Raw genomic sequence first — 27,277 nt, 5'->3', positions numbered from 1 at the left:
TTAATCTGAGTCATCACTGCTGAAGTAGGAACTGTCACAGTACTCTGCCGTGTAAAGGAATTTATGGACAGTGGGGTTCAGCCGTGGTATCCAATGTCTTGGCACCAAATATGTTGAAAGATTGAACAAATCCACAAACACTTTGTACCTGTCGCTGTGGAGGAAACAAAAAAGAAATACAAAGACTTTATTTGAGAGGAATTCTCTAATTGCTTCTAACCTAAGTGCTGCTGAAAAGGATCTATAACCCAAGTCATACAAGCCATGAGTTTGATTTGGACTGGGCAAGTTTTGCTTGAGGCCTGAGAGGTGGCAAGTTTAAGCTTGAAGAAGTCGGCTGTAGTAGTGAGCTAGAGATCAGATTGTGGTGTGAGTTTTGGGTGCAAATTTATAGTGGCAGCCATATGCTGTCATGTGCCACAGTATACATGGTGGGGTGCAGGAATATTGAAAGGGTCTCAATGCTGGCTGAAGGCTAGCTAGCAGCCAACAGAAAAAAATATTACTTGTCATGCTATTGGAGCTCAAGCTGTGTTTTCCAAGATTTGTAGTGGGGAATTAAGAACATAAGAATTGCCTTGCTCTTTCGGACCAGGGCCGACATCATCCAGTACTCTTGCAGATATATGCCACAGGGAATTTTAAAAGAATTGTACAATGGGATTACCCATTTCTTGTTAGTCCACATTATCTGATTATCAGAGCTATACTGTCTCTGAAGATGAAGGTTCCATGAAATATTCGTGGCTCATTTCCATTGGTGGGCTCTATGGAAGTGTGGACAAGGGTGAATATGTTGCCATATTAAACAGGGCTAGCATAACGGACAAGTTTTAACATTACAAAAACCTATAGGCTTCAGCATAATGAGCCCCAAGTGTTGCCAAAATTGGCTGCTTACAACTGAAAGTATTTCAGATGCAACTTTTCAGTTCACAGTCATGCTGAACATGCCCAGCGTCAGTTAATGGTGTGCGTGGCCGGAATATGAGTATCTGTGACAAGTTGCTGCTCTTCATTAGTTTCATGAAGTGTTGTTCTCAGGTGGTATAGGCACGCAAATACACCACGTGGGTATAAAGAAAAAGTACAGGCATCTCCTGGTATCTGTGGGGGATCCTTTCCAGGGGCCTCCAGGAAATAAGGAAAACCCTATCTCTGCAGTCCTCAACCTGCACCCATTAACATTGTAGAAGCTTACCGGAGCAAAGGGTTTCTGCCTTTCTACAGGTCGCTATTAGTATGCAAGCTAGTGTAGAACAGGTGATCACAACAGTAAATTTTGCAGGGCATTTCAATGTGCCATGTAAGCAGTCCCTCCCCTTGCCACTGGAGTCATTCCAGCCTGCGACAGCAATGAGGGCGTATCTCCTGAACATTCTCGCTGCCCAGAGTGGATCAGACAGCAAGGGGAAGGGGCCACTTACACAGTGCATTGAGGAGCCTTGCAAAACTTACTGGTGTGACCCCCTCTTGCTCTACTAGAGGTCTAGAAACCTACCCACAGATTCACCATGGATGCTGGAGCAACATCAGAAAAATACAGTGCTAACATAGCTCAGGAATCAATTGAATGACAGCGCAATTCTGCTGGCAGAGATGCCAAAACAGAGGAGACTGGGGTATGATGTGGGATGGATGAGGAAGATATATCAGTATCTTCTGTACGCTGTTTCATTGTTCTTCAACCTTGGGGTTGGGACCCCAATAGGGTTGCAAAGCCTCAGTTGTGGAGTCACAGCAACTTACAAGAATGTAAAAGGTTGAAAACCATGGACTAAAACACCACCAGTGAAGAGGGAGGCATCTGGTGTATTCCCTCAGTAGTGGACCTCCCCAGCCCCGCACCCTGGGGCAAAGGTGGCACCTCCCCCTGCGGGATGCTGCTGCCCCCCTTCATGCAAATACGCCCCTCCCTATTTACCTGGAGTGCACGGTGCCTTGTGCGATTCCAGGATGTGTCGGGAAGCCTCTCTGAGGTTCCCAGATGCTTTAAACTGTGCTTCTGGTAAATCAAAAGCAGTTGCCGTTGGTAGCTTTGGCTTCCGTGGGGTCCTAAAGCTCAGTGACTTTAGGCATTTATCTCATCGAGCCTATGGGAGGTCTGCCACTGGTACCCCTTCAGATACCAGAAAATTGTGTACCAATCCTGTTCAGGTTCTTAGTAATTGTGCTAAAAAAGCTTTCATTAGTGCAAGGCTTCATGATAACTTTTTCTTCTCTCTCTAATAAGAATATTTGGTTACAGTCAACAGTGCTGGGAGGGTGCAACAATGGGCAACATGGGCAGGGAGTGGGCGGACAGGGTCCCAGGAGAGGGCCATGATTGATGGTGGAATGGTGGATCCCCAGTCTCATACTTTGTTTCTTTATTTATTGTGGTGGCGGCATGGAAAAGGCTGAAGATTACTGCACTATATCCTAACCCCTCTTACGACCAAAGATAAAAAATTCAGACAAAGACAACAGAAAACTCTATGTTTTAAATAAACATACCTTACAGTGGAGCGTAAATACTGATATCCTGATGAGCCTCCGGTTCCAGCCTTGCTACCAATCATTCTGTGCACCATGCACACATGGTTATCTAAATATATGGACAAATTTTCTTCAGTGCATCATTCATTCTGCAGTGTAAAAAGTGGCCATTTTACTATAAGTGAAATGTCCTTGAAAAGGGGTGCCAATCATCACTGTTGTGTTTATCTGTATGAGCACCATGGAGATCTTTTAAAATCATTGGCGTATTATTCAAAGGTTTCCTTGTTGCATCCAATGGATAAACATTACTCTGGAAGAAGTCAGTCCTCCACAGGAAAGACTCCTATTGGATGAAGAAAACCTTCCTTATATAGAACTTTAGAGTGCTCAAAGGCTTTAACATATATTATTATCCTTAAGTTAGAGCGGCATTCTTCTCAACATATTGCATATGGAGTGAAGGTGAGAGTGCATGACAGTGGTGAATTTGAACTAGGGACTTCCTGATTTGTAGCTCAAATGGTCAGCCAAGTCCTTCTGATGCCTGAGGTGTTACTCTAGCCCACCACTTTCCTCTCCTTCACTCTTCCTCTCCATTCCTGCCTCCGTTTTGAATCCAGGGAGCGGTAGCGTCAGCAGCAGCAGTGGGTGGGCAGAGGCAGGTGGTAGGCCCCTCACCCATCTGTTGCCTGAGGTAACTGCCTCAGTTGGTCTCATTGATAGTCCAGCCCTGGTTGCTCAGAGGAATACAGTGCAATCCTATATATTCAATGGGACTTACTCCCAGGTAATTGTGTATAGGGTTACACTATTAGTCACTGTGCAACTAGTTCTATGCCAATCCTGCTCATTAAGAAAAAAAGGGGGGATTAAAGAAGTCTCTCTCTCTCTCTCTCTCTGTGTGTGTGTGTGTGTGTGTGTGTGTGTGTGTGTGTGTGTGTGTGTGTGTGTGTACGTGAGCGCATTAATGAAATAAATCCCCTGATGCAGTTAGAATACTTCAAACATGTGAACTGTAATTCACTGTGGGTCGGTACAAATGCTGCTCATCTATTAGACTTTCTTGACCAACATAAACTCCGGGGACTATGTAACGGAATCAGTGTAAGAATGATGTAGCTCAGTCCTATCATGCTAAATGCTGTATGATATCTGTTGGAGTCTATACTAAACTGTCAGATCAAGGTGGCCGATCCATTAGGCAAGGTGATGTGGGTTGCCTCAGCTGCAGATTGTAGGGGGGGTGCAAGGACTGTGAATTTGGGACATCTTCTGGCCTGCTGTTGATGCAAACCACATTGATCTACTTTCTGCCCACTAAAAGCAAACAGAAAATGAATGATCAGCCCCCCTGCCATGCTCCTCATGCAGTTTCCTCAAATGCAGCAGGACTTAAGATTTTATTTACAGAGACCACACACATTAGCACCTTCATTTGTGCAGTCCCTTTAAAAAAAACTAGAAGTTCCACACTTCTGCATTTGAAGACTATGAAAAGACTACAGTAAGAGGCTTGAACACACACATTGTTACGTGAAAATCCCCTTTTGCCTTTTTAGTTGAGATTTTATATCTGGTTATGTTCTTATGGACTAAAATATCATGCGGGCCAAAAACCTCTCACAGGCCAAACTTCCAAAAAACCTGGTCAATCCCATGGTTACAACATCCATCTCTCCAGGAACAAGTCTGGAAGAGTAAATCATTGTTTAAGTGTCTCCTTTTGTTTTAAGAACTTTATGCAAAAGTGTCTCCTAATCCAATCACTGTTTATGCAAACACATTTAAACTTCCCACACAGGCCAAACTCAGGTAACGTCACAAGTTTACACAACTTCCACCTCTCCATGCACACAGCATGGGAGGAAGACTCCCGGCAACAAAGTCTAAAGGGTAAATTGTTGCTTAAGTGTTCCTTTTGTTGTATTGTTTAACTTTTTTTTTTTTTTTTGTATTGGCAACCTTCAGTCTCGAAAGACTATGGTATCGCGCTCTGAAAGATGGTTCTGGCACAGCGTCTAGTGTGGCTGAAAAGGCCAATCCGGGAGTGACAATCCCTTCCACACTGGGAGTAAGTGCAGTCTGTCCCTGGTCTGTCTCCCTGGCTATGGGCCTTCCTTCTTTGCCTCTTAGCCTCAGACTGTTGGCAAAGTGTCTCTTCAAACTGGGAAAGGCCATGCTGCACAGCCTGCCTCCAAGCGGGCCGCTCAGAGGCCAGGGTTTCCCACTTGTTGAGGTCCATCCCTAAGGCCTTCAGATCCCTCTTGCAGATGTCCTTGTATCGCAGCTGTGGTCTACCTGTAGGGCGCTTTCCTTGCACTAGTTCTCCATAGAGGAGATCCTTTGTTTAAGTGTTTAACTTAATCACTGCTTATTGTGTAAGTTCCCCTAGCTAGGAAGCCAACCATTAGACACATTGAATTTCACTAATAAGGGACATCCTGACCCCAAACACCCTGGTGGGTGGCAGTTTTCCCCCAGCTCAGCGCCCAGCCCAGCTCCGGGTCAGCAAAAACCCTTTTAAGAGAAGGCTGCCATGTGCTCTCTCTCTTTCTCTCTGGCTGCCCCTCCAAGGCAGAGGTCCTCCTCCCAGGACTTCCCCCCCATCCATCTGCTCCTCAGGACAGGTAACTATTTTGCATAAGAACATAAGAACATAAGAACAGCCCCACTGGATCAGGCCATAGGCCCATCTAGTCCAGCTTCCTGTATCTCACAGCGGCCCACCAAATGCCCCAGGGAGCACACCAGATAACAAGAGACCTCATCCTGGTGCTCTCCCCTACATCTGGCATTCTGACTTAACCCATTCCTAAAATCAGGAGGTTGCGCATACACATCATGGCTTGTACCCCATAATGGATTTTTCCTCCAGAAACTCGTCCAATCCCCTTTTAAAGGCGTCTAGGCTAGACGCCAGCACCACATCCTGTGGCAAGGAGTTCCACAGACCGACCACGCGCTGAGTAAAGAAATATTTTCTTTTGTCTGTCCTAACCCGCCCAACACTCAATTTTAGTGGATGTCCCCTGGTTCTGGTATTATGTGAGAGTGTAAAGAGCATCTCCCTATCCACTCTGTCCATCCCCTGCATAATTTTATATGTCTCAATCATGTCCCCCCTCAAGCGTCTCTTTTCTAGGCTGAAGAGGCCCAAACGCCGTAGCCTTTCCTCATAAGGAAGGTGCCCCAGCCCCGTAATCATCTTAGTCGCTCTCTTTTGCACCTTTTCCATTTCCACTATGTCTTTTTTGAGATGCGGCGACCAGAACTGGACACAATACTCCAGGTGTGGCCTTACCATATTTTTGTACAACGGCATTATAATACTAACCGTTTTGTTCTCAATACCCTTCCTAATGATCCCAAGCATAGAATTGGCCTTCTTCACTGCTGCCGCACATTGGGTCGACACTTTCATCGACCTGTCCACCACCACCCCAAGATCTCTCTCCTGATCTGTCACAGACAGCTCAGACCCCATCAGCCTATATGTGAAGTTTTGATTTTTTGCCCCAATGTGCATGACTTTACACTTACTGACATTGAAGCGCATCTGCCATTTTGCTGCCCATTCTGCCAGTCTGGAGAGATCCTTCTGGAGCTCCTCACAATCACTTCTGGTCTTTACCACTCGGAAAAGTTTGGTGTCATCTGCAAACTTAGCCACTTCACTGCTCAACCCTGTCTCCAGGTCATTTATGAAGAGGTTGAAAAGCACCGGTCCCAGGACAGATCCTTGGGGCACACCGCTTTTCACCTCTCTCCATTGTGAAAATTGCCCATTGACACCCACTCTCTGCTTCCTGGCCTCCAACCAGTTCTCAATCCAGGAGAGGACCTGTCCTCTAATTCCCTGACTGTGGAGTTTTTTCAGTAACCTTTGGTGAGGGACCGTGTCAAACGCCTTCTGAAAGTCCAGATATATAATGTCCACGGGTTCTCCCGCATCCACATGCCTGTTGACCTTTTCAAAGAATTCTATAAGGTTTGTGAGGCAAGACTTACCTTTACAGAAGCCATGCTGACTCTCCCTCAGCAAGGCCTGTTCGTCTATGTGTTTTGAGATCCTATCTTTGATGAGGCATTCCACCATCTTACCCGGTATAGATGTTAGGCTGACCGGCCTATAGTTTCCCGGGTCCCCCCTCTTTCCCTTTTTAAAAATAGGCGTGACATTTGCTATCCTCCAATCTTCTGGCATTGTGGCCATTTTGAGGGACAAGTTGCATACCTTAGTCAAGAGATCTGCAACTTCATTCTTCAATTCCTTAATAACCCTTGGGTGTATGCCATCAGGGCCCGGTGACTTATTGATCTTTAATTTATCAATGAGGTCTGAAACATCTTCTCTTTTAACCTCTATCTGACTTAACTCCTCGGTTAGAAGGGGCCGTTCGGGCAGCGGTATCTGCCCGAGGTCTTCTGCCGTGAAGACAGATGCAAAGAACTCATTTAATTTCTCTGCCATCTCTAAGTCTCCTTTTATCTCCCCTTTCCCTCCCTCACCATCCAGAGGGCCAACCGCTTCTCTGGCGGGTTTCCTGCTTCTAACATATTTGAAGAAGCTTTTATTATTCCCCTTAATGTTGCTGGCCATGCATTCCTCATAGTCTCGCTTGGCCTCCCCTATCACCTTCTTACATTTCTTTTGCCACAGTTTATGTTCCTTTTTATTCTCTTCATTAGGGCAAGACTTCCATTTATGGAAGGAAGCTTCCTTGCCCTTCACAGCCTCTCTAACTTGGCTGGTTAGCCATGCGGGCACTCTCCTGGATTTAGTGGAACCCTTCTTTCCTTGCGGTATACACCTCTGCTGGGCCTCTATTACTGTTGTTTTAAGCAGCCTCCATGCACTCTGGAGGGATTGGACTCTTTTTACCCTCCCTTTCAGCCTCCTTCTAACCAGCCTCCTCATTTGAGGGAAGTCCGCCCGTCGGAAGTCAAGGGTTTTTGTTAGAGATTTGCCTGGTATTCCTCCCCCAACGTGCACGTCAAAACGGATCGCAGCATGATCACTGTTCCCCAATGGCTCAGTAACGTTTACATCTCTAACCAGGTCCTGCGTACCGCACAAAATTAAATCCAGAGTCACCTGTCCTCTGGTGGGCTCCGTGACTAGCTGATCTAAGCCACAGTCATTTAGCACGTCAAGAAATCCGGTTTCCTTATCGTGACCAGAACACAAATTGACCCAGTCAATATGAGGATAATTGAAGTCCCCCATGATTACAACCCTGTCCTTCCTTGTCACCTCCCTGATCTGTTTCCTCATTTCAAGGTCCCCATCAGATTTCTGGTCTGGAGGGCGATAGCACACCCCCAGTATTACATCGCTGCTCAAGCCTGGTAATTTAACCCACAGAGATTCTACGGTGGAGTCGGACCCACCTTCAATCTCTACTTTGCTGGATTCTATCCCTTCCTTAACATAAAGGGCCACCCCACCTCCAACACGCCCCTGCCTGTCCCTCCTGTAGAGTTTATAGCCCGGGATTGCGGTATCCCACTGATTCTCCGCATTCCACCAGGTTTCCGTTATGCCCACTATGTCAATATTTTCCCTTGTCACCAGACATTCTAGTTCTCCCACCTTTGCTCGTAGACTTCGGGCATTCGCATAAAAGCAATTATACATGGAATGCCCCAGGATGGGCTGCTTATTCGCTCCTTTGTCCCCGCATCCTCTCATTGTGCCAAACTGTCTATCACATCCCATCTCCCTACCTTTCCCAATTTCTTCTCCTACCCTGCCTTTGTCTTGTTGTTCTCTAACCTCCCCATCCTCATCCCATAGGGATGAGGAGTCCCGAACCGGATGCCCCTCGGCTCCTGTCGGCCTTCCCCCAGGGATCAGTTTAAAAGCTGCTCTGCCACCTTTTTAATGTTATGTGCCAGCAGTCTGGTTCCATTCTGGTTCAAATGGAGCCCGTCCCTCTTGTACAGGCCCCGCTTGTCCCAAAACGTTCCCCAGTGCCTAACGAATCTAAACCCCTCCTCCCTACACCACCGTCTCATCCACGCATTGAGACCCCTGATCTCCGCCTGCCTAGCTGGCCCTGCGCGTGGAACAGGTAGCACTTCAGAGAACGCTACCTTTGAGGTCCTGGCTTTCAGCTTCCTGCCTAAAAGCCTAAATTTGGCCTCCAGGACCTCCCAGCTACACTTGCCCACGTCGTTGGTGCCGACATGCACCACAGCCGCTACCTCTCCCCCAGCACTGTCTACCAGCCTGTCTAGACGAGAAGTGATGTCCGCAACCTTCGCACCAGGCAGGCAAGTCACCATGCGGTCCTCACATCTGTCGCAAACCCCCCTCTCTATGTTTCTAATAATCGAATCCCCCACTACAAGAAGCCCCCGACCCCCCTCCCGCCGAGGAGTATCCCGAGTGCGCTCGGATACGGGCCCATCCCCTGGAGAAGGGATCCCCCCTAGGGGATTGTTTCCCTCCTCTCCAGGATGATGTCCTCCAGTCCCGAGACTTCCCACCCGGGCAGCCGAGGAGCTGCACGCCTGAGGTTGGGACGAAGCCTGATCGTCCCCAGAAGTCTCCCCACGGTCCTCCTCTGCCTGCCTGCGCTTCTCCAGGTCGGCCACCAAGGCTTCAAGGGAGCGGACGCGTTCCCTGAGAGCCTGGAGCTCCTTGCACCGAGGACACACCCATGACTTATGCCCCAGAGGCATATAATCATACATGTGGCACTCGATGCAGAACACTGGATAGCCCCCACCCTGCTGCTGGCTGTCTGACTGCATAGCTTTTTTGTTGTTGTTGTTGTTGTTTTATTTAGGGGTCCTTTTAAAAACCGTACACTGGATAGCAGCCCTTTTCTCTAGGGAAGAGGAAGGGCAGTGTATGGGGCCCTGGCCTCCTCGCCCTGCTGCTGAACTCGCCCAGATGCTAAACTCTTGTGCCTTACCTGGCACTTAGTTCCCAGAGGCACTGGGTTCCCAGAGGCCACACGCGTCTGCAGAGAGCCTCACGCGATGGCCTGCCTAGCTTTATACTCCTGGCTGGCTCCTCCCCCCTCCTTCCTTCCTGATTGAAAGGGGGCTGGCCTTCCCAGGTGAGTTTACAAAAGCTCAGGAAGGCAAATGGCTGCTGATGGGCGTGACCTACTCTGCAGGCTCCTGAATGGACTGCTTGGATTAGCCTAATGGGGCTCTTACTGGGTTGGGAATTGGCCCTTCCTAGGTCCTTTCCCTCCTAGTTCTGTTCTCTTAGGCTGGACTGTTTTTGTAACCTCAAGCTAGTTTTTATTTGGGTTTGTTTAATTATTTATTGCTCTCTAGATCCTGTGTCCCAATTTACTGACCTGTTTAGGTTATGTTCCAACTTAGATTAGGTTTAACCTGGGTTAAGTATAGGTTTAATTTAAACAAGTAGAAAACCTGCTTTTCACTTTATCCTCCTCCCTTCCTTCGATTAAGTGCTACCTTAGGTGCAGCTAACTTTCAATTTTGATTTAAATGCCTGACCCTTGGGCACTTACTCACGAGTAGGACGCTGCTCTTACTCACGAGTAGGACTCTGCTCCTGCTCAGAGTAGCCCTATGTACCTCCCTTAGGTGCTAACTTTCAATTTTGATTTAAGGTTGCTTTAAAGGTAAGGTTAAGGTTAGAAGACAGGGAGTTAGAAAGACAAAGCGTTAGAATGAGTACACTTACCTCCTCCTCCTGCTCCTGCTCCTCCTCCTCTCCTTCTCCAAAACTCAGAGGTCTCCTTGCCTTCTCCTCACCCAGATGCTAAACTCTTGTGCCTTACCTGGCACTTAGTTCCCAGAGGCACTTGGTTCCCAGAGGCCACACGCGTCTGCAGTTCTGGAACTCTTTCCCCTCTTTCTTTCCCACCTATTTCTCCCCTTCTCTCCCCATCTTTAGTTAGCAACGGGGTTTAGCAGACCAGGGACCCCTAAAATCCTTCCCTACAAATTTCCCTTTTCCTAATTTCCTTGAATGCACCAAATACATGTCACATGCAACCACCATAAAGCTAGGTACACTTTTCAAGTACTAGAACCAAGAAATGTGCATTATGTTTTCCTCTGTGCTTTTGTAATAAAAATCTAATCTTGTATTAAAAATTTATCTTTCTACCAGTCTCCTCCTTAAGCTAAAAGGGAATTTCTCTGCATTACGCCGTCTTGTTGTCTAGCCTGCAATCCTGAGGTTCCAAAAAGGGCAGTGTACTAATTCCCCTAAACCAAAACAGCCCTTTTGGTAACAACATTGCCAAGGTGGCAGTGGCGGATCTGAGACAACATTGAACAGTGTTCTGAGCCATGCTGAACAGAAGTCACACATTGATAACAGCAGAGAGCAGCCACCGGTATAATTTTCAAGGAATGCATAAATTAATTATCCCAACATTTAATGAATGACATCTCTATATAAGCATTTGAATAACAATACTGTCACAATGAAAAACTGCTGGATTATAATAGCAAAGTCATGTGGCACTTTAAAGAGGAGTTAATTTATGTCACAATAAAGCTGATTAGTCTTTAAGGTTCCTCCTCTGAATATAATTACTTTGGAAAGCGCCAATGGTGGTCCTACCACAGGAATACAGGAGGGAAAACTTACATCTCCATTTGGTCATCAGCACGTCAATATCCATAAGGGAGGTGAGAAGCTGGAAAGGAACCTGGAAGCGAGGTTCCTCTCTGAGGAAGGGATGGAAAGACAAGAGTTCATTATCTTATTTATCCTTTATTGTATGTGTCAAAAGGTCTCAGAAAAATCATGTTAATAAATACATCCTATTATATAGGCAAAACAGCTGTTGAAATAGATACTGGAAGGCTGGAACCTGGGGAAGGTACTGGAGAAGTATAGGAGAAGCACAACTGACTACTGACCTAAGATCAAGAGGACAACTCCTGCTCTACTTTATAACCTCAGTTGGTGATGGGACAGCTGGAAGAGTTTTTTTCTTTCTCTTCTATCACCCTCATCTCAGTTGTGTGCTTCTCAGCATCAGGAGCAAAGGAGAGAAATCTGTAGTAGCCATTAGTAGCCATGTATTCTTTCTGAGGTATAATGTATTGCAAAAGTAGCAAATAAACAGGGAGAGAAGGAAAATCACCTCCTCTCTCTCCACTTTGTTGCTGCTACCACCTCCTATCTCAGTGGTGTCTCAAGGGTCAGGTAGGTGAATGAAAAGGAGGGTAAGACCAATGAGCTAATCCAGACAGAAAGTTCTGGTTGGTCAAAGAGGTCATCGTCAAAGTGGGCTTTTTGAACCTCTGAAAAGTCCACTGGTATCTCTGCCAAAAACCCTGGAACTTCAGACCAAATCCAAAGACCTGGAAACCCTCATTTGGGTGTAAACCCATTGAACTCAGAAAGGTTAGCTTCTGAGACTACATGCACAGGATCGGGCTTTACACGTACAGGTCATGTTTCCTTCACCGCTGATTCAGGACTCACAGACTTGACCCACCGTGAGTCCCAACCAGGACACTGACCTGTACCTCCTGGATGCGACTGGAAGAATCTTCAAGTCGTGCCCGGGAGGTTGTCTGAGGCTCCAAAAGGCCTTAGAAGTGCACTTCTCTCCAGCATCTCCAAGCTTCTGAAAGCCCCATAAGGCCTTAGAAGTACACTTCCAGGAGGGCTCAGACAACCTCACCTCAGATTCCATTATCCGGGGGTTTTAGCATCCATGGGGTTTCCAGGAACAGAACCCCCATGGATGCCAAGGTTGGACAGTAGTAGCTTTGCAGACCAAGGGCCCAATCCTATCCAACTTTCCAGCTCTGATACAGCTGTGCCAAGGGGCATGCACTGCATCCTCTGGTGGGGAGGTACCCAGAGAGGCCTCCTCAAAATTAGGGAACATTTATTTCCTTACTTCAGGGCTGCATTTTTTGTATTTTTTAAAAAATAGGGGAGATGGCTTTTGGGAATTTGGGAAAATAAGTTTTTAAAACAATTACCACCCAAAATATGAACAGGGTCAATCTCTATGAGTGCAATTGCTATGAGTACAAAATGCAAAGAGATGTTTTTACATATCAATATTTTCAAATATCTCCCTATCTGAATCCCAAAAAAATCCTTGCAAAAGATGGCATTAGTGTTTAGAAAAAAACCTCTCTCTCCAAAGAAGAAAAGTAAGATTACTAAAGTCAGAGACTTTTCATGATGAATAATCTTATTAATGTACCTGTAGAAGTAAATCATTAAAGCTCCTTTCATTGCTTTATAGGACAACCTTCTTTCACCTGTAAAAATAATTTTTAATGTCTTATTACAGATAAGTTCCATTAGGCACTGCAAATACACTTGCAGATGTTAAAAAGACTAACCAAATAGCCAAGCAATCCTAGCTCACCCCTGAACCAGCACAAGTTCCTGGATGACATATATCACAAATGTGCCACATTTGCGGCTACTAAGGAACAAGTTGAGTCAGTGCAGTGATGTGCGCTGGCTAGCTGGAGCTGAATTCAGCACTGGAGAAGGTGAGTTTGTGCCGGCCTGGGCAGACTGGCACAGGGGGTAGGTAAGGGTGACAGGAAGGTTGAACAGAGGCAGGGAGGGGGCATTTTGGGGTGGGGAGGGTGGACTGGGCTCAGGGGAGGGGGTAAGATCAGCTGCAGCAGTACTGGTCAGGTCCTAACCCCTGGCCCAACCAGCATTACATAGGTGACTGGATGTGCACCTGCGAAATCACAGGCGTAGATCCAAGTAGCCCTGTAGGGCTGGCTGGCATGTGACAAGGGGACAAAAATCTCCTGGATTGAGACCTGGTTGAAGACCAGGAAACAGAGAGTGGGTGTCAATGGGCATTTTCACAATGGAGAGAGGTGAAAAGCGGTGTGCCCCAAGGATCTGTCCTGGGACCGGTGCTTTTCAATCTCTTCATAAATGACCTGGAGACAGGGGTGAGCAGTGAGGTGGCTAAGTTTGCAGACGACACCAAACATTTCTGAGTGGTGAAGACCAGAAGTGATTGTGAGGAGCTCCAGAAGGATCTCTCCAAACTGGCAGAATGGGCAGCAAAATGGCAGATGCGTTTCAATGTAAGTAAGTGTAAAGTCATGCACATTGGGGCAAAAAATCAAAACTTCACATATAGGCTGATGGGTTCTGAGCTGTCTGTGACAGATCAGGAGAGAGATCTTGGGGTGGTGGTGGACAGGTCAATGAAAGTGTCGACCCAATGTGTGGCGGCAGTGAAGAGGGCCAATTCTATGCTTGGGATCATTAGAAAAGGTATTACGAACAAAATGGCTAATATTATAATGCTGTTGTACAAATCTATGGTAAGGCCACACCTGGAGTACTGCGTCCAGTTCTGGTTGCCACATCTCAAAAAGGATATAGTGGAAATGGAAAAGGTGTAAAAGAGAGTGACTAAGATGATTACTGGGCTGGGGCACCTTCCTTATGAGGAAAGGCTACGGCGTTTGGGCCTCTTCAGTCTAGAAAGGAGACGCCTGAGGGGGGACATGATTGAGACATACAAAATTATGCATGGGAAGGAGAAAATGGATAGAGAGATGCTCTTTACACTCTCACATAACTCCAGAACCAGGGGACATCCACTAAAATTGAGTGTTGGGAGAGTTAGGACAGACAAAAGAAAATATTTCTTTACTCGCCATGTGGTTGGTCTGTGGAACTCCTTGCCACAGGATGTGGTGATGGCATCTGGCCTGGATGCCTTTAAAAGGGGATTGGACAAGTTTCTGAAGGAAAAATCCATTATGGGTTACAAGCCATGATGTGTATGTGCAACCTCCTGATTTTAGAAATGGGCTATGTCAGATGCAAGGGAGGGCACCAGGATGAGGTCTCTTGTTATCTGATGTGCTCCCTGGGGCATTTGGTGGGCCACTGTGAGATACAGGAAGCTGGACTAGATGGGCCTATGGCCTGATCCAGTGGGGCTGTTCTTATGTTCTTAAAAATCCCTTTCCTCTGAGTTGTGCTCCAGCCCACATGTACCTTGCACTGGATACTGCAGAGCCAACTCAACCTGCCTGTTCCAGGGCAAGTTAGGATTGTGCCCTAAGTCACATACCAGCACATAAATTCTCAAGATGCAATGTAACCAACAGCTATCCCAGTGCAAACTCATAACATGCATCGGTGTTTTAGTGAGAGTAACAACAGACCAGCATTGCAGTGATGTACTGAAAATGGAGGGATGCAGATACAGTTCAGTGTTGAGTGAGTCAGTTCTAAGACTATGTATGAATTCATACTGTAGGAGGAAAGCAGTGAGCTACTGATGGTCTACTGATTTCTTTTGGTTTAGATCTGACTGCTTTCCAATTCTAGCTCAGCTACGGACTTAAGTCCAAGCTGAATGTGACATGAAAACCTCATGTCAGATTCCTCACAACATATGAAAAAAAAAAACCAGCCCTGGATGCCCACATCATGCTCCTGTAGTGTGCATCCAATAGAGTGTTATATGTGCTTCTTACAGATGTCAACATTAAAGAGAAAGCTTGGGAAGACTGGGAAGACTGGTTTTATTCCCACCTCATGCACATTTCTTTCTCACTTAAAATTCATCACAGGTATTATTTAAAGGGACATGGTTGTTTCTCAAACATCTTCCATTTCCAACTTGTTTGCAGTTGGGGTTAGAATGTTCATGATTCTGTCCTACCTTTACTTAGAAGATGTTCATGACGTTTTTCATCAAACAGTGAGATAAGCACTTCTTTTTGCTTCTGAAGTTCTGACAGCTGATCTTCTTTTTCTTCTGAGTCCTGTTTGGTCTTCCAGTTAAAAGAAAAAGACAGGTACATATGAATATATTTTTTTAAAAAATCTTAGATCTTTCTTCCATAGATTATTCTTTTCTAATGTCCTTTTTACATCTAGAGCAGGAGAAGGCAAACAGTGGCCTGAGGGCCAGATCTGGTGCCTGCATGGATCCGTTCACCCGGTGAGTGGACCTTTCGGTTCTGTGCGGCTTGCATGTGATGTCCTCCTAGTTTGAAGGCCAGTGATGCTCTGGGCAGGCGTCCTGTTGTGCGGCATTCTGGAACACCGGGAAGACAACACGACTGCCCAGAGTGTCCCTGACCTCTTAACAGGGAGAAAGTTGCATGGCAGCTGCGCAGAATGACTCTACTTTTGTAGTGTAGTCATTCCTTATTTCAAATCACTAACCTAAGAATCATGTTCAATAAAAATGAAAAGCTCAGTTCATATATCCACCCATATCCACGCTTAAAAGAAAAAAAAATGGAGGTACCTCACTTCGAAAGACATGTGTGTGTCACTGCCACACAATAATAAAGCTGTTTGACTTCCTGCAATTTGACTTTTTCAATCATGTGACCACAACCACATACACACCCACAAAGAGGAGTTGTATTGGCATACTTAAAACTTCATTCAAATCCATGTGCACATAAGTGTATATGACCATAAGTGACTACCTCATGGGGCCGTACCTAGCTAGTTCTGTAAAAGCAGGGCAGGTCCCGTCCTGCCACTGTGGACAGATGAATTTACTAAATCATTTCTAAGACAACCTATGGCAATCACTGCAATTAAACTTTGAGGTTTTTTTCTTTAATAATGTCATACATACTTGCACCATTGCAAATTCCTCTTCTAGACCCTTAAGCACATTTGCTTCAAACTTTCCCCAGAAATTAAATCCTTGAGGTTCAAGTCCAGGTGTCCTTTCCAGCCAGGCCTTATAAAACAAAAGATTCAATTGCTCATTTATCATGCAGATTATTTACAGTCCAAAAGCAATCATCAGTATTTCAGTTTGCAAATGGATAGCGGTGATGATGCCTTCTCTGTTTGGCACCATGTTATTACTAAGGTCAATCATGCACAGTAAAGGGTATACACTAATTAAACTGTACTGAGGTAAATCTGTGTACTTAGGGACATTATTGTTAGTCTGTACCTGGATACAATTCTCCACATGTTCAATTCAATACAGGTACAATATGCGTACAGTGTACACAGATTTGTAAACATGAACTCGGCTGCACTTTCATATGAGAATGCATACTTGAGTACAGTTGTTAGTACAACATGATGTGTAACAGCCCTGTACTTTTGTCTCTTTTATTCCACCACACCTCAAAGATCTCCTGTAGTATCAAAAGTAACCAGTTATTCCTAACCACAATGCTGATGCTTTTTACGAATGCTGATGCATCAAGCAAAATGTCACTGCTTTCTTCTCCTTAATTGATCACCCACCATGTTATCAGCTCCAGGCTACAGAGTAATCTTGATCAAGAATCAAGATGACCAAATGTTGTGGACTGGGTAATACCAGATAATTAAATCACAGGAGGAAGAACAGGGTCCCTGCTCTTGAGACTTACTTGCCTATAGTACTATAGTGAAATTTTTGCCAAGTAATCAAGCTCAAATTATCACTTTGCCTTATCTCCGGGTCAATCAGAGGGCAAAGCCTTTCAACTCTGAACAGTTTTGGTTCTCAAGTGGCAGACAGGTGCCAAGTTTCTCAAGCAGCAGACAGGCACAGCTCCTTAGAAGCAATTTGTTAACCTTTTATTCTCCTTCCTTCCTTCCCTTTTGCAAATGCTTGCAAAGCAGATCTGTTTTTTGAAACAACAGGATGGGAATCCTCCTTTCCATCTGAAGCAGGCTACCATTCAATGCACCCTTACTTAAGAATAACACCCATGGAAAGCAGTGGTTCTACTTCTGAGTAAAAAGGTTGCAAATATATGCAGCTGCATCTCTCAGTTATGTGTTATGGGTTGTATGTTGTACATTGAGCTTCTGGCTTAACACACCAGACACCTTAAAGGTGGATTTGATTCATGGTTCTCCTGCAGTGGTTCCCAACCTTTTTCACTTGCATATCCCTTGGCAGCCTATTTCCATAAATTGTACCCTTCATATTAGCAAAATGTTTGTAATTAATAATATAAGCCCTCATCTCCCGCATATGAAAACCCAGACTTCATGTATTTATCAGTGTTTTCTCTCTTTATCTGTTTGAAGAACAGAAGTCTCTGCCTTTGCACTGTTTTGCATCAGAAGTATGCTGAGAAATTCTCAGTGATTGATCACTTTCCATATTATGTTTCAGCTTTTTTACTGTGCTGGTTTTCAATCACTGGTTCATACATGAATTGATGACCAAAAACTAGCTATTGGTGGGGCTTTCACAGCCAACTAGCTACTTCCCTTCCTGCCTTGCTGGTTCTTGCAAGGCATTCCTGTCTTGCAAGGCATTCTGGAGCATGACCTGCCTTTTTCTACCATTATTCCATTCTATTGCAAGTACCCCTAAAGGTCCTGTTGAGTGTCCCTGGGAGTACATGAATACCAGGTTGGGAACCACTGTTTTACTGGTATGTTGTTTACAGTGCACTTTGATAGTGCTTACAAAAAGGTGATGAAGACCAGAATTTAAAAAGAATAAAAATGTATCTTATGATCTTTTACTATGTTTTTAATAAATTAGAGACTACAGTTCTTAGGTAACAATTAGTGGTGGGTTATTTTTCAGGATCTGGCCTCGAGTAAAATCAGACAAAATTATAGTCAGACACCCCCCCTAAGTTTAACCCCTGACTTATCCGAGGGTCATAGAAAATTCCATGATTGTTGGCTCAAAGCCTGCCCTTGGTTTATCTGTGGGATCAACTTATGGTTGAGTATCTGTGGTGGTTTATAGTCCAGTTGGCTAAATATAGCCCCCTCACACTATGCCACAAGAACAGGATGGATACTTGCAGACAAATGCCATGTAATAGTAGAACCAAGAGTTAGCAGGGGAGGAATTCATACCTCTACTAGCTGCAGCAGAGTTGGCTCCTGCTCAGATTTAAGCAATAATTCATTATCTTTTCCCTTGAAGTTATCTCGGTAGTGTCTTCTGTTATATGGGACTCGCAGACTCTGAGGGACTCCGATCTTATTCTCCAGTAATCGAAACTGTAAACTCTGGAATCCTGATGCCGGACTCAAGTAATCTCTTAAAAGACAGGAAAAAAATGAACAGTTAAGAAACTGTCACACAATATTAAAAGCAAACTGTAACTCAGTGGGCAATTCTGAGAAAACTGTTGAGATGCAAAAATGTATCAGTAGATTTGATTGTCATTATGCAGAGAAAGGAGGCTGCCTCAATATTTTAGTTTATGGTTAGACATTTCTAGGGAGACAGAGGGTGATGAAAAGCTTTTTTTTGTGATAAGGTGGAGTATACGTCTTGAAAACAGGACTACAATGAGATATCCCAAGCACAAAGAGAGAGACTTAAGAAACCATTGCGAAGAGTTTAACCTTTGTCCAAACAGCTATCAAACCAAAGGGCACACATTAAAAAGAGTTCACATTCTGAAGCAGGATCTAAATTTTGGAAATATGCAAGCACTGATTTTGTTGTCCTGGTATAAAAAAAATTGAATATTTCACTTAGACATCCTGCTCCTTTACATGTTTCGTACTGAGGGCAAATTAGTCCTGAATATGTGGGGACAGGCAGGGCTGTTCCATGATCTTCTAGCGCCTGAGAGAGCATGCCAAATCTCACCTGCCATCTGGTTTTATGATAGTCTCTGCTGCTCACATACTTCCTGGATTAGAAAAAGGATAGGGAGGGTGAGGGGGAAGAAGTGTGGAGGAGAGAGAAGTGGAGGATCCTCTCCCACTCCACCCCCTCTTCCTTTGTCAATCCAGAGAGTGGAAGGAGAAGAACAAGGTGCATTGGAGGCAAGTGGGTGGGTAAATGTGGGAGACCTCTACCAATCTGCTCCCTGATTCAGTTGGTTTTGTGGATGGGCACAAGATTGCATGTTTTTGTTAACAAGTCTTTGTTATGTGCAAACTGGATTGGAAAAATGGCCCACCTGTACTTTATACTTGGATTCTAATACGTTTGGGATGCAAATAACTGACTGATTGGCTGCAATGCTGGAGCAGACTCCTGAAGTGCAACCAGCTCTCTGGTGCTGGCACATATATTAACAGCCCAATCTTGTGGAGGGCTGCACCACTGTGGGGCTGTTGGGGCAAATGGCCAGAGGCTCCTTGTACATGCCAACAGTTCCAGGATGCCACACTAGTGCAGGTAAGGTGCCGGCAGGAGCAGCTCGTGGGCAGTTCTCTTCCAAGCCCAACATGCCCCTTACCTCTCCTCAAACTTATGTCATCAAAATAGCTGACGTATATTCAAGGAGATTCATTCGCGGGCAGGCAGCTTTACCTCTCCCGGGTTGTCTGGATACAACATGTGCTCTGGAAGTGTAGCTTTATTGCATGGGATGGTGGGGGATAGGATTGGGGCTCATTTGAACAATCTAATCTTACCATATGAAGTCTAAGACACAATGCTGAAAAGGTGCAAGCTTCTGTTTGGCCTAAGAGGGCTCCAATACTTGGGCACTTGACTCAGAAATGAGTTCAGATAGCATTTACCTGAAGTCAAAGAAGTCCAGGGCGGTCATAGTTTCCAGAACAGAAAACTGCTCCACAAGTAATTTCAGGATCATGGAAATTCTGTGCATTCGAGCAACAACCTTAAGCATGTTCCTCTCATCTCTCACCTTAGTGGGAAAAAGAAGAACTGATCAACTGATAGATGGTGCATGGAATGGTGGCTTATTTTTAGATCTGTCACTCAACTAAAGAATCTTATGCACAATTATCTGGGAATAAGAACCCAGTCCTAAAACCCCCAGCTCCGCTGGGTAAGGTGATGCCAAAATGACTACCACTGCATCCAGCAACACCGCTGAGGCGGCCAGAAGTCTCCTCAGGGGAAGGGGACTGTGGAAAGCATCAAATAATGGAGTTTCTCAAGTCTATGCTGGCTATTTTGAGAGACTCTGTGTCTGGCCTTTTGGCCTCTTGATTCACCGCCCACCTTTGGGTTGGCAGTGAATCACGTAGCTCCATTGTGGGGCTACTGTGCTTACCCAGGGGAAGGGGATAAAACGTTCCCTTCACCCGAGGTGCTGCTGGCAGCTGCCTTGGGTGTGCAGGATGCAGCGGCAGCCATTTCAGTGCCACTGTAGCCACGTGTCCCAGGCAGCTCAGGATTGGGCTGTGAGTTTTTTTTATAGTACTTTACTTTTTTATAGTAAAAAAAAAATGCCATTTTTTAAATAGTACTTGTATTAAAAAAATAATTTAATCTTTAAAAATATGCTACTTGATTAACAGGGATGACTCTAAGGGTTAGTGACGGGTAGTGGGTGCTCCCTCAAAATATTTTCCCCATCCCCAGTGACTCCCCCAGCTCTCAGTCACAATATATAAAGGTCTTATATGCCAACACTCCCCTAATAATGGTCTTCCCACCCTTTCACTCTCCCAAAACTAATTTTTTCATAGTTGCCCCACCAATGAAATGGGCCACCACCAAAATGCAAATCTGACTGACTCCAATTAGGGTTGCTTTCCAAGTCTTAAATCTGTTTGTTGTTTGTTTGTTTTTTGCATAGATCAGTTGAGAACATCATTTTGATCAAAGCATTTGTTTGAGTTTTATATACAGTTAAAAGTTTGCTGATGTGATTTATTTATCTAACAAACTATTTTTATCCCATCTTTCCATCTGCAAAATATGCCAAAGACATGCAGCTCATACCAAAATGTTAAAAATGAACTGTATTGGAATCACAAGATATTGCAAGGAGATAGGATGTGGTGTCAGCAGAGGCCCTTTGCTCTGGTGACTCTGGGGAATACAGGGTTAAGGCCTGGGCTTTCAGCAGAAGGTATGCTGCACAGTTGGAGGCACTAGAGACAATGAGGTCTTAAGGGATATAAGCAGCACCTGATGCAGGGAGAGTTTGTGGGTTGTAGTTGAAGAGAGAGTGGAGGAGGAAGAGGAGATGAGACTTGCTGGCTAAATGGACTGACTTTTTGGCTAACTGGCCTGTTAACTCACGGACTGACTCATGGCTCTGCTTATTGGACTGATTCTTTGGCTAATGACTTATTGGACTGATTAACTTGCAACTTGACCAATGTTGTGAATGTACAACAAACTGGTGGACTGACTTGTGAATTAACTAATTGACTATCTCACTGATTAATGGACTGAGAGCCCAATCCTGAGGTCCGTGAGGCATGTTTGTGGGGCTTATCGCTGGGCTCCTGCTGTAGCTAATCCAGCGCCAGCCAGAGCTGGGCTAGTGTGCTGTGGTGGCCCGGGTTCCCTGGCCCAGTGGGCAGGTGGGTGGGGAGTGGGAGGTGGGGCCAGGACCTGGTAGTTATGCTGGATCTTAGCCCCTGTTCCCAGGCAGCATGGAGCAGCTCCGTTCTGCTCAGATCTGTGCCATCTCTTTAGGTGGTGCAGATCCAAATAGACCCATTGGGGCTGCTGTGGCTCTCCTTGGGGTAAAAGTTTCCCCTTGCCCCTGGCTGAGCCACAGTTGGCCCCAAACTTGTGCTGGATACAGCACAGGCCCACTGGCCTGCCTGTTCCAGCACAAGTTAGGATTGTGCTGCCCAAGTGTAGGCTGCTGTTTTCCAAGGAGACTCATGGATTAAATACTGGAAAAGGTATGAAAAGTGAAAGGTAAGTACATCTTTATTGAAATATCTGAGATTGGCAACCACATTCTATGCACACTGTGTAACCACACACTATGTACACTCTATGTTTACTCAGAAGTCTTATTGGGTTCAGTAAGATTTACTCCCAAATACAGTTGTGTAGTACTGCAGCCCTACAATGCAATCCTATGCATGTCTACTGAGAAGTAAGTTCCACTGAATTCAAATGGAAAGTGTGTATAGGATTGCAGCTCTAACCTCTCAACTATGGTCATACATCTTACTGAGTGCAATGGGACTTCCATATGCCCAGCTTTCCTAGATTGCACCCATGATTCTTAAAGAAATAGGTGATTCTACTGCTCAAAATAACTGCAATAGATCTATCAAATGTCAAGGGCTGAAACTCCAATATTCAGTGGGGTTTTCTTTTCATGAAAAACAGAAAATGAAAGAAAGGAGGGCTTTATGAGATATATTGGCACACAACTTACATGTCCATTTTGAAATATCACCCGAACAGAGTCCAGTTCCCACAAAATCTGCTTGAACCATAGTTCATAAGCTACAATGAAAAGGCACTATTAGTTTCCTTTCTTAGCAATAGCGATAGTAAATTAAGGAAAAATATTAAAAAGTTGAATGTCACCATATTAATTTCAAAATTGTCCTATCAAAAATGTCATGCATTTATAGGGATAGGCTGTAGGTAAACGATACAGGTGGTGTGTGTTCTGTTTTGCTGATCTAGAGCAGCGTTTCTCAACCAGTGGTACTTGAGGTGAGGCACAGGACCCCCAGACCTCTGCCACCTGGCAGCAAGACCAATAACACAATGTGACAAGCAGATGTAGGAGGCTTGACTCAGAGGGCAGAGCTCTAGCGAGTTCTTTTCATGTGCTCAAAAAAGCCCTCCCACTCATCCTGAGCCTCTTACCTGTGTTTGTCAGGTTGCATCTGGCCTCCCAATCCAGAAGTAACTGGTAATGACATCATCACCAGTTACTTCTGATGGTATTTCCAATGAATAGGTGGACAATGCGAAGTGGTACAGCAGGGGACAAACACTGAGAAACAATGATCCAGAGTAATCCTGTTTACGCCATCTCTTCTACACCCTGTGCACACATTGACTAGCTCTGCAGGTGTACATACAGTGTCAGAGCAATGCCGAGTGCTCATGGCACTCATGCAGTATGGAGAGCTGCTTTTCTCTCATTGCACTATTCCAACAGGGAAAACGCTTCCACATAGGCACATGTCACTGCATGTGTCAATGAGCTGTCAATCCGTGGCTCCCTAGCACATGTAAACTGCATATTCATGAATGTAAAAAATCATAAGCGATGTTCTGCATATGGGTAATACTTTTTCCTGTTCAGATATTATTTCTATCTAGGCAAATCATAATATTCATTGCCTTGGCATGGTCCAGAGCTCTCACTTTTCAATATTTTATCCACCATTTTTGTTGGAAAATGGTATATACATTTTCTCAATAACAGCAATTTTGTATGAATTTTACTTGAGCAACCACAGACTGGAATAATTTAGCACATCAGGGCTAAGAAATTACTGCTAAGATCTAAAAACTTACTTTTCTTTCATATATTAGAACCATATGCATTTTTAAAAAGAAGATATAATTTCATCATCAAGTAAGAAGGTGGGGTTGGTCACATAGCATTTGTTCTACTCCTACTTTTTTCTGAAAATTACCTTGATGGGTCACAATAAAGAGATGTTCATCGTGGATTTTGTTTCCCTTCTTTTCACTCTGAAGCTCCTGAGCATTCAATATTTTATCCAGCTTCAAAATAAATATAAAACTTGGTCTTAAACCAACATGTTAATTCCAAAAAAAACTTTCCTCTGGCTTACTTTGGCATCTAATACTTTAAAAAGGAATAATCAGAGACATACATAGTTCTAAATTCATACCTTTGTTAATCTAAGCTTTCATATAAAGCTTATATATATAAGACTGATTTTGGAACATCAGATTTCAAAGAGAGTAGATTGTATTCAAAGTGATATAATCATGTAAGCCAGGGGTGGCCAAACTTTTTGGCAGGAGGGCCGCACCATCTCTTTGACACTGTGTTGGGGGCCGGGGGAAAAAAGAATTAATTTACATTTCAAATTTGAATAAATTTACATAAATGAATATATTAGAGATGGAACTTATATGAATGAATGAAGGTCTTAAAAGGCCTTAAAAGGCCTTACACAAAGCAAGGTCAGCCTTTCTTTTGCTGCTGCTGCTGCATCACAGACATGAAACAGCAAGCAGTGAAGGGAGTCCTCATCCCACAGCTCATGCAAGAAGTCAAACAGTCACCCTCACACTTAGAGCAGTTGCGTCGGGCCAGCATGGGCTCCAGCAAGTCTCTGGAGGGCCAGAGGCTCATTGGAGACTGGGGGCTCCCTGTGGGCCAGATTAGGAATCCCCGAGGGCTGCAAGTGGCCCCTGGGCCGGGGTTTGGGCACCCCTGATGTAAGCCAAGATATACAGCACAGTCTTATGCATAATTACTCGGAACTAAGTCCCAATCTGTTCGATAGTAGAGGTGTTTCAAAATGGTGTTATTTATCTACTGAGACGTAAGCCCATTGTGTTCTGTAAGACTTAGGATGTAAATCTATCTTACTCACCGGCAACAAACACCTCTATCAATGGGACTTACTCCTAGATAAGTGTGTATAGGATTGCAGTCTAAGTTCCACTGAAATTAATAGGGCTTAGGTTAGTCAGACTTAACTTGCCTCATTGATTTCAATGGGATCTATCTTATGATTTATTTCCTCCTGTGGAAGGAAGGAATTTTCCTCTGAAGTCCAAGTTCCAAAGGAAGAGTCCTTCCACAGGAGGACGTCTTCATCCTTCTGCCAGAAGAAACTCCTTCCAAAGGAGGAAGAAAACCTAAGGATAAAACATAATGATGCTTAATCACCTTTGGATACAACCCAGTGCATAATGTGAGCACGAGCTATTGTAGACTACAGTCCCCCTTCATCAGATGCTAAAATGAATCCAATAGTGGCAATCATTGTCCAAGAACATTTGCTGTTTTATCCTTTGTAGTTTTTAATTGGTGTTTTTTATTTGGTGTGTTACTGTATTTACATGAATCTGTTTTGCAAATTAGCTTGAAGGAACTTGTCTAAAGACAGTCTATACATCCTGTAAATAAACAAAGCAATGGCCGTTTTTGGGGTTTAATGTCATGTAATCCTCTTAAAATCATGTTGGCATCCTTCAGTCTCGGAAGACTATGGTATCACACTCTGAATAGTGGTTCTGGAACAGTGTCCTCTCCAGTGTGCGAGGCCTGGGTAAAGTAGATATGGAGGATAGACTGTTACCCATGCAGGAAATCCCCCCTCTCCACGTTGCTGGAATGGGCCAATGGAAAGGCAGAAGCCAATATGGTAGGTTCCAGCGGCGTCGCAGGAGTTGCCAGAGCATGACTGTATACAGCCGCAAACTGCCTCAGGAACTCCGGCTCTGGATTTTGCCTTGAGGTTGACTCCTGAAGCCTTTTCCACAACTGGATATAGCCACAAGGCAGTGGAGGTTTGAGTTCAGAGTTTCTTTCTCTTAGATGAGCTACCTTCCCAGGCTGACAAGCCTCATCTACCTGGTGGCTGTTTAGTTGCCTCTTACGACAAATATAGCCAAACTGGGGTTGTGGAGGAAGAGGATTGCAGAATTGTGGTGGATAGAGAAGAGATTGTGGGGCATGGAGGAGGGAGCGGTCAGGCTGGATTGTACTGGATAGAATAAAATAACTTGCTCATATCTAAACCATTTAATCCCAGTTTGGTGACAGTTTTGGAACTCAGGGCCCAATCCTATCCAATTTTCCAGTGCAGCTGTGCTAAATGGCTGTGTGCTGCATCCTGTGGTGGGAAGATAATCACAGAGGCCTCCTCAAGGTAGGGGAACATTTGTTCCCTCACCTCAGGGCTGCACTGGTGCTGGAAAGTTGGATAGAATTGGACTCTAAGGTAGCTCCTTGTATTCTTTTACAAAGTCATATGGTTCTGGCAGTCTCTGTCTCTCACCCCCCTCCACAAACTCTTTTTTTTAAACTTGCAACAATAATACCTGTTTTCTCCAACACCCAAAGCAGAATATGAAGCATTAAAATAATCAAATATCACAGTATCATAAGTATATAAGAGCTCTATAAAATATGAAAACCCCTGGCCTTGGAGATCCATCCTGTTATCTATTTTTCTCCAGCTTCAGAAGGCTTTTTGCTGTTTAGGAAAACCTTTGGTTTGCCTGCTGTTTGATTAGTTATAGACCCTTCCCTGCTTTGATTAGTGTTACCTTATGCTGTGTCATTATTTGTCTGCTTTAAAAATCTTGTCATTTTTATGAATGTAATCTATCTCCTTGGCATTCCTGTGAGTGGAAAGGCAAAGCCAAAATCCCTTCATTCTTCCATATCCAGAAAGAAAGGGGAAAATCTGTGTTTTCAGAAACACAGATGTTCAAAATGTTGAACATTACACCGAGGTTCAAATTTCTCATTCGCCACCTTCCAGAGAGATTGGACATCTTTTAGGAGGCATGTTTGCAGGTGATGATTTGCTGGAAAAGCTTTCTCCAATCATTTCCCAAGGCTTGTTGTATGATAACTTACCTGTAGATAGTCTCCATAGATAAGGCCCCCATTGCTAGCTTTATTCACTCCTTCTTGTGTCTTGTCTTCCTCCCCATCAGCCAAAGATAGCTTATTAAAATTATATCTAGGAAAGGGGAAAGACAGAATTGATAAATAATACCAACTGACATGATCAAAAAGCACACTCCTATGAATGTCTACTTTTAAGTAACCCTCATTACATTCAATGGGACTTACTCCCAGATAAATGTGTATAGGATTGGAGTCAGAAGCACCTATACTTGTTCAAACATTGTGATGATTCCAGCATTGAACATCTATTAAAAGGGCAAGATCAATAGTCCCATCTTTTTAGTGTGTTTTGCTAAGATTCCAAGAAGGTTCTTGTGTTTTTTTAGAAGAATTCTTGGTAATTAATTGTCTACCTGTCAGATCTTATTTTATCTTTGCTTTTTGCCCTTTTATATTTGGCCACCCAGATAATGTCTATCTTAATTACTGTATATTATTTGTAAAAGAGATAAATATACTCACTGGTATTTGTTCTCCCAAAATGGACACCCACTCATGACTCCAGAATCCAATGAGGGACTGAGAAGCAATCCCCCCTGAAGTATAGCGTATTGACTTTTACCAAACCTCGAGTCCTCTCCTTTTATGTAACCTG

At 44.4% G+C, this 27,277-nt stretch overlaps 1 protein-coding gene across 1 annotated transcript; it reads right to left on the bottom strand.

Annotated features, from left to right (window-relative positions):
• Positions 1-27,179, bottom strand: TDO2 (tryptophan 2,3-dioxygenase). The gene is made up of 12 exons (XM_066632675.1): positions 27,145-27,179; positions 26,629-26,734; positions 23,693-23,783; positions 22,468-22,538; positions 19,886-20,013; positions 18,254-18,440; positions 16,053-16,160; positions 15,117-15,228; positions 12,657-12,714; positions 11,072-11,151; positions 2,497-2,587; positions 1-154 (listed from the first exon to the last, which is right to left on the bottom strand). The coding sequence occupies exons 1-12, from the start codon at positions 27,177-27,179 to the stop codon at positions 1-3; spliced, it is 1,221 nt and encodes a 406-aa protein (XP_066488772.1).
• Positions 27,180-27,277: the final 98 nt, after the last annotated feature.

This window comes from Tiliqua scincoides, chromosome 6 (genome assembly GCF_035046505.1).
Source record: "Tiliqua scincoides isolate rTilSci1 chromosome 6, rTilSci1.hap2, whole genome shotgun sequence".
Classification (NCBI taxonomy): Eukaryota; Metazoa; Chordata; class Lepidosauria; order Squamata; family Scincidae; genus Tiliqua; species Tiliqua scincoides.
This window is presented reverse-complemented; position numbering and strand designations above follow the sequence as displayed.

Coding starts and splice junctions, on each gene's coding strand:
- TDO2 (XM_066632675.1), bottom strand. CDS start 27,179: ATGAGTGGGTGTCCATTTTGGGAGAACAAATACCA. Junction 18,441..19,885: donor CTGGACTTCTTTGACTTCAG/GTAAATGCTATC, acceptor CTGTCTTTTAAG/AGATTACTTGAGTCCGGCAT. Junction 11,152..12,656: donor TTAATGATTTACTTCTACAG/GTACATTAATAA, acceptor TCCCTTCCTCAG/AGAGGAACCTCGCTTCCAGG.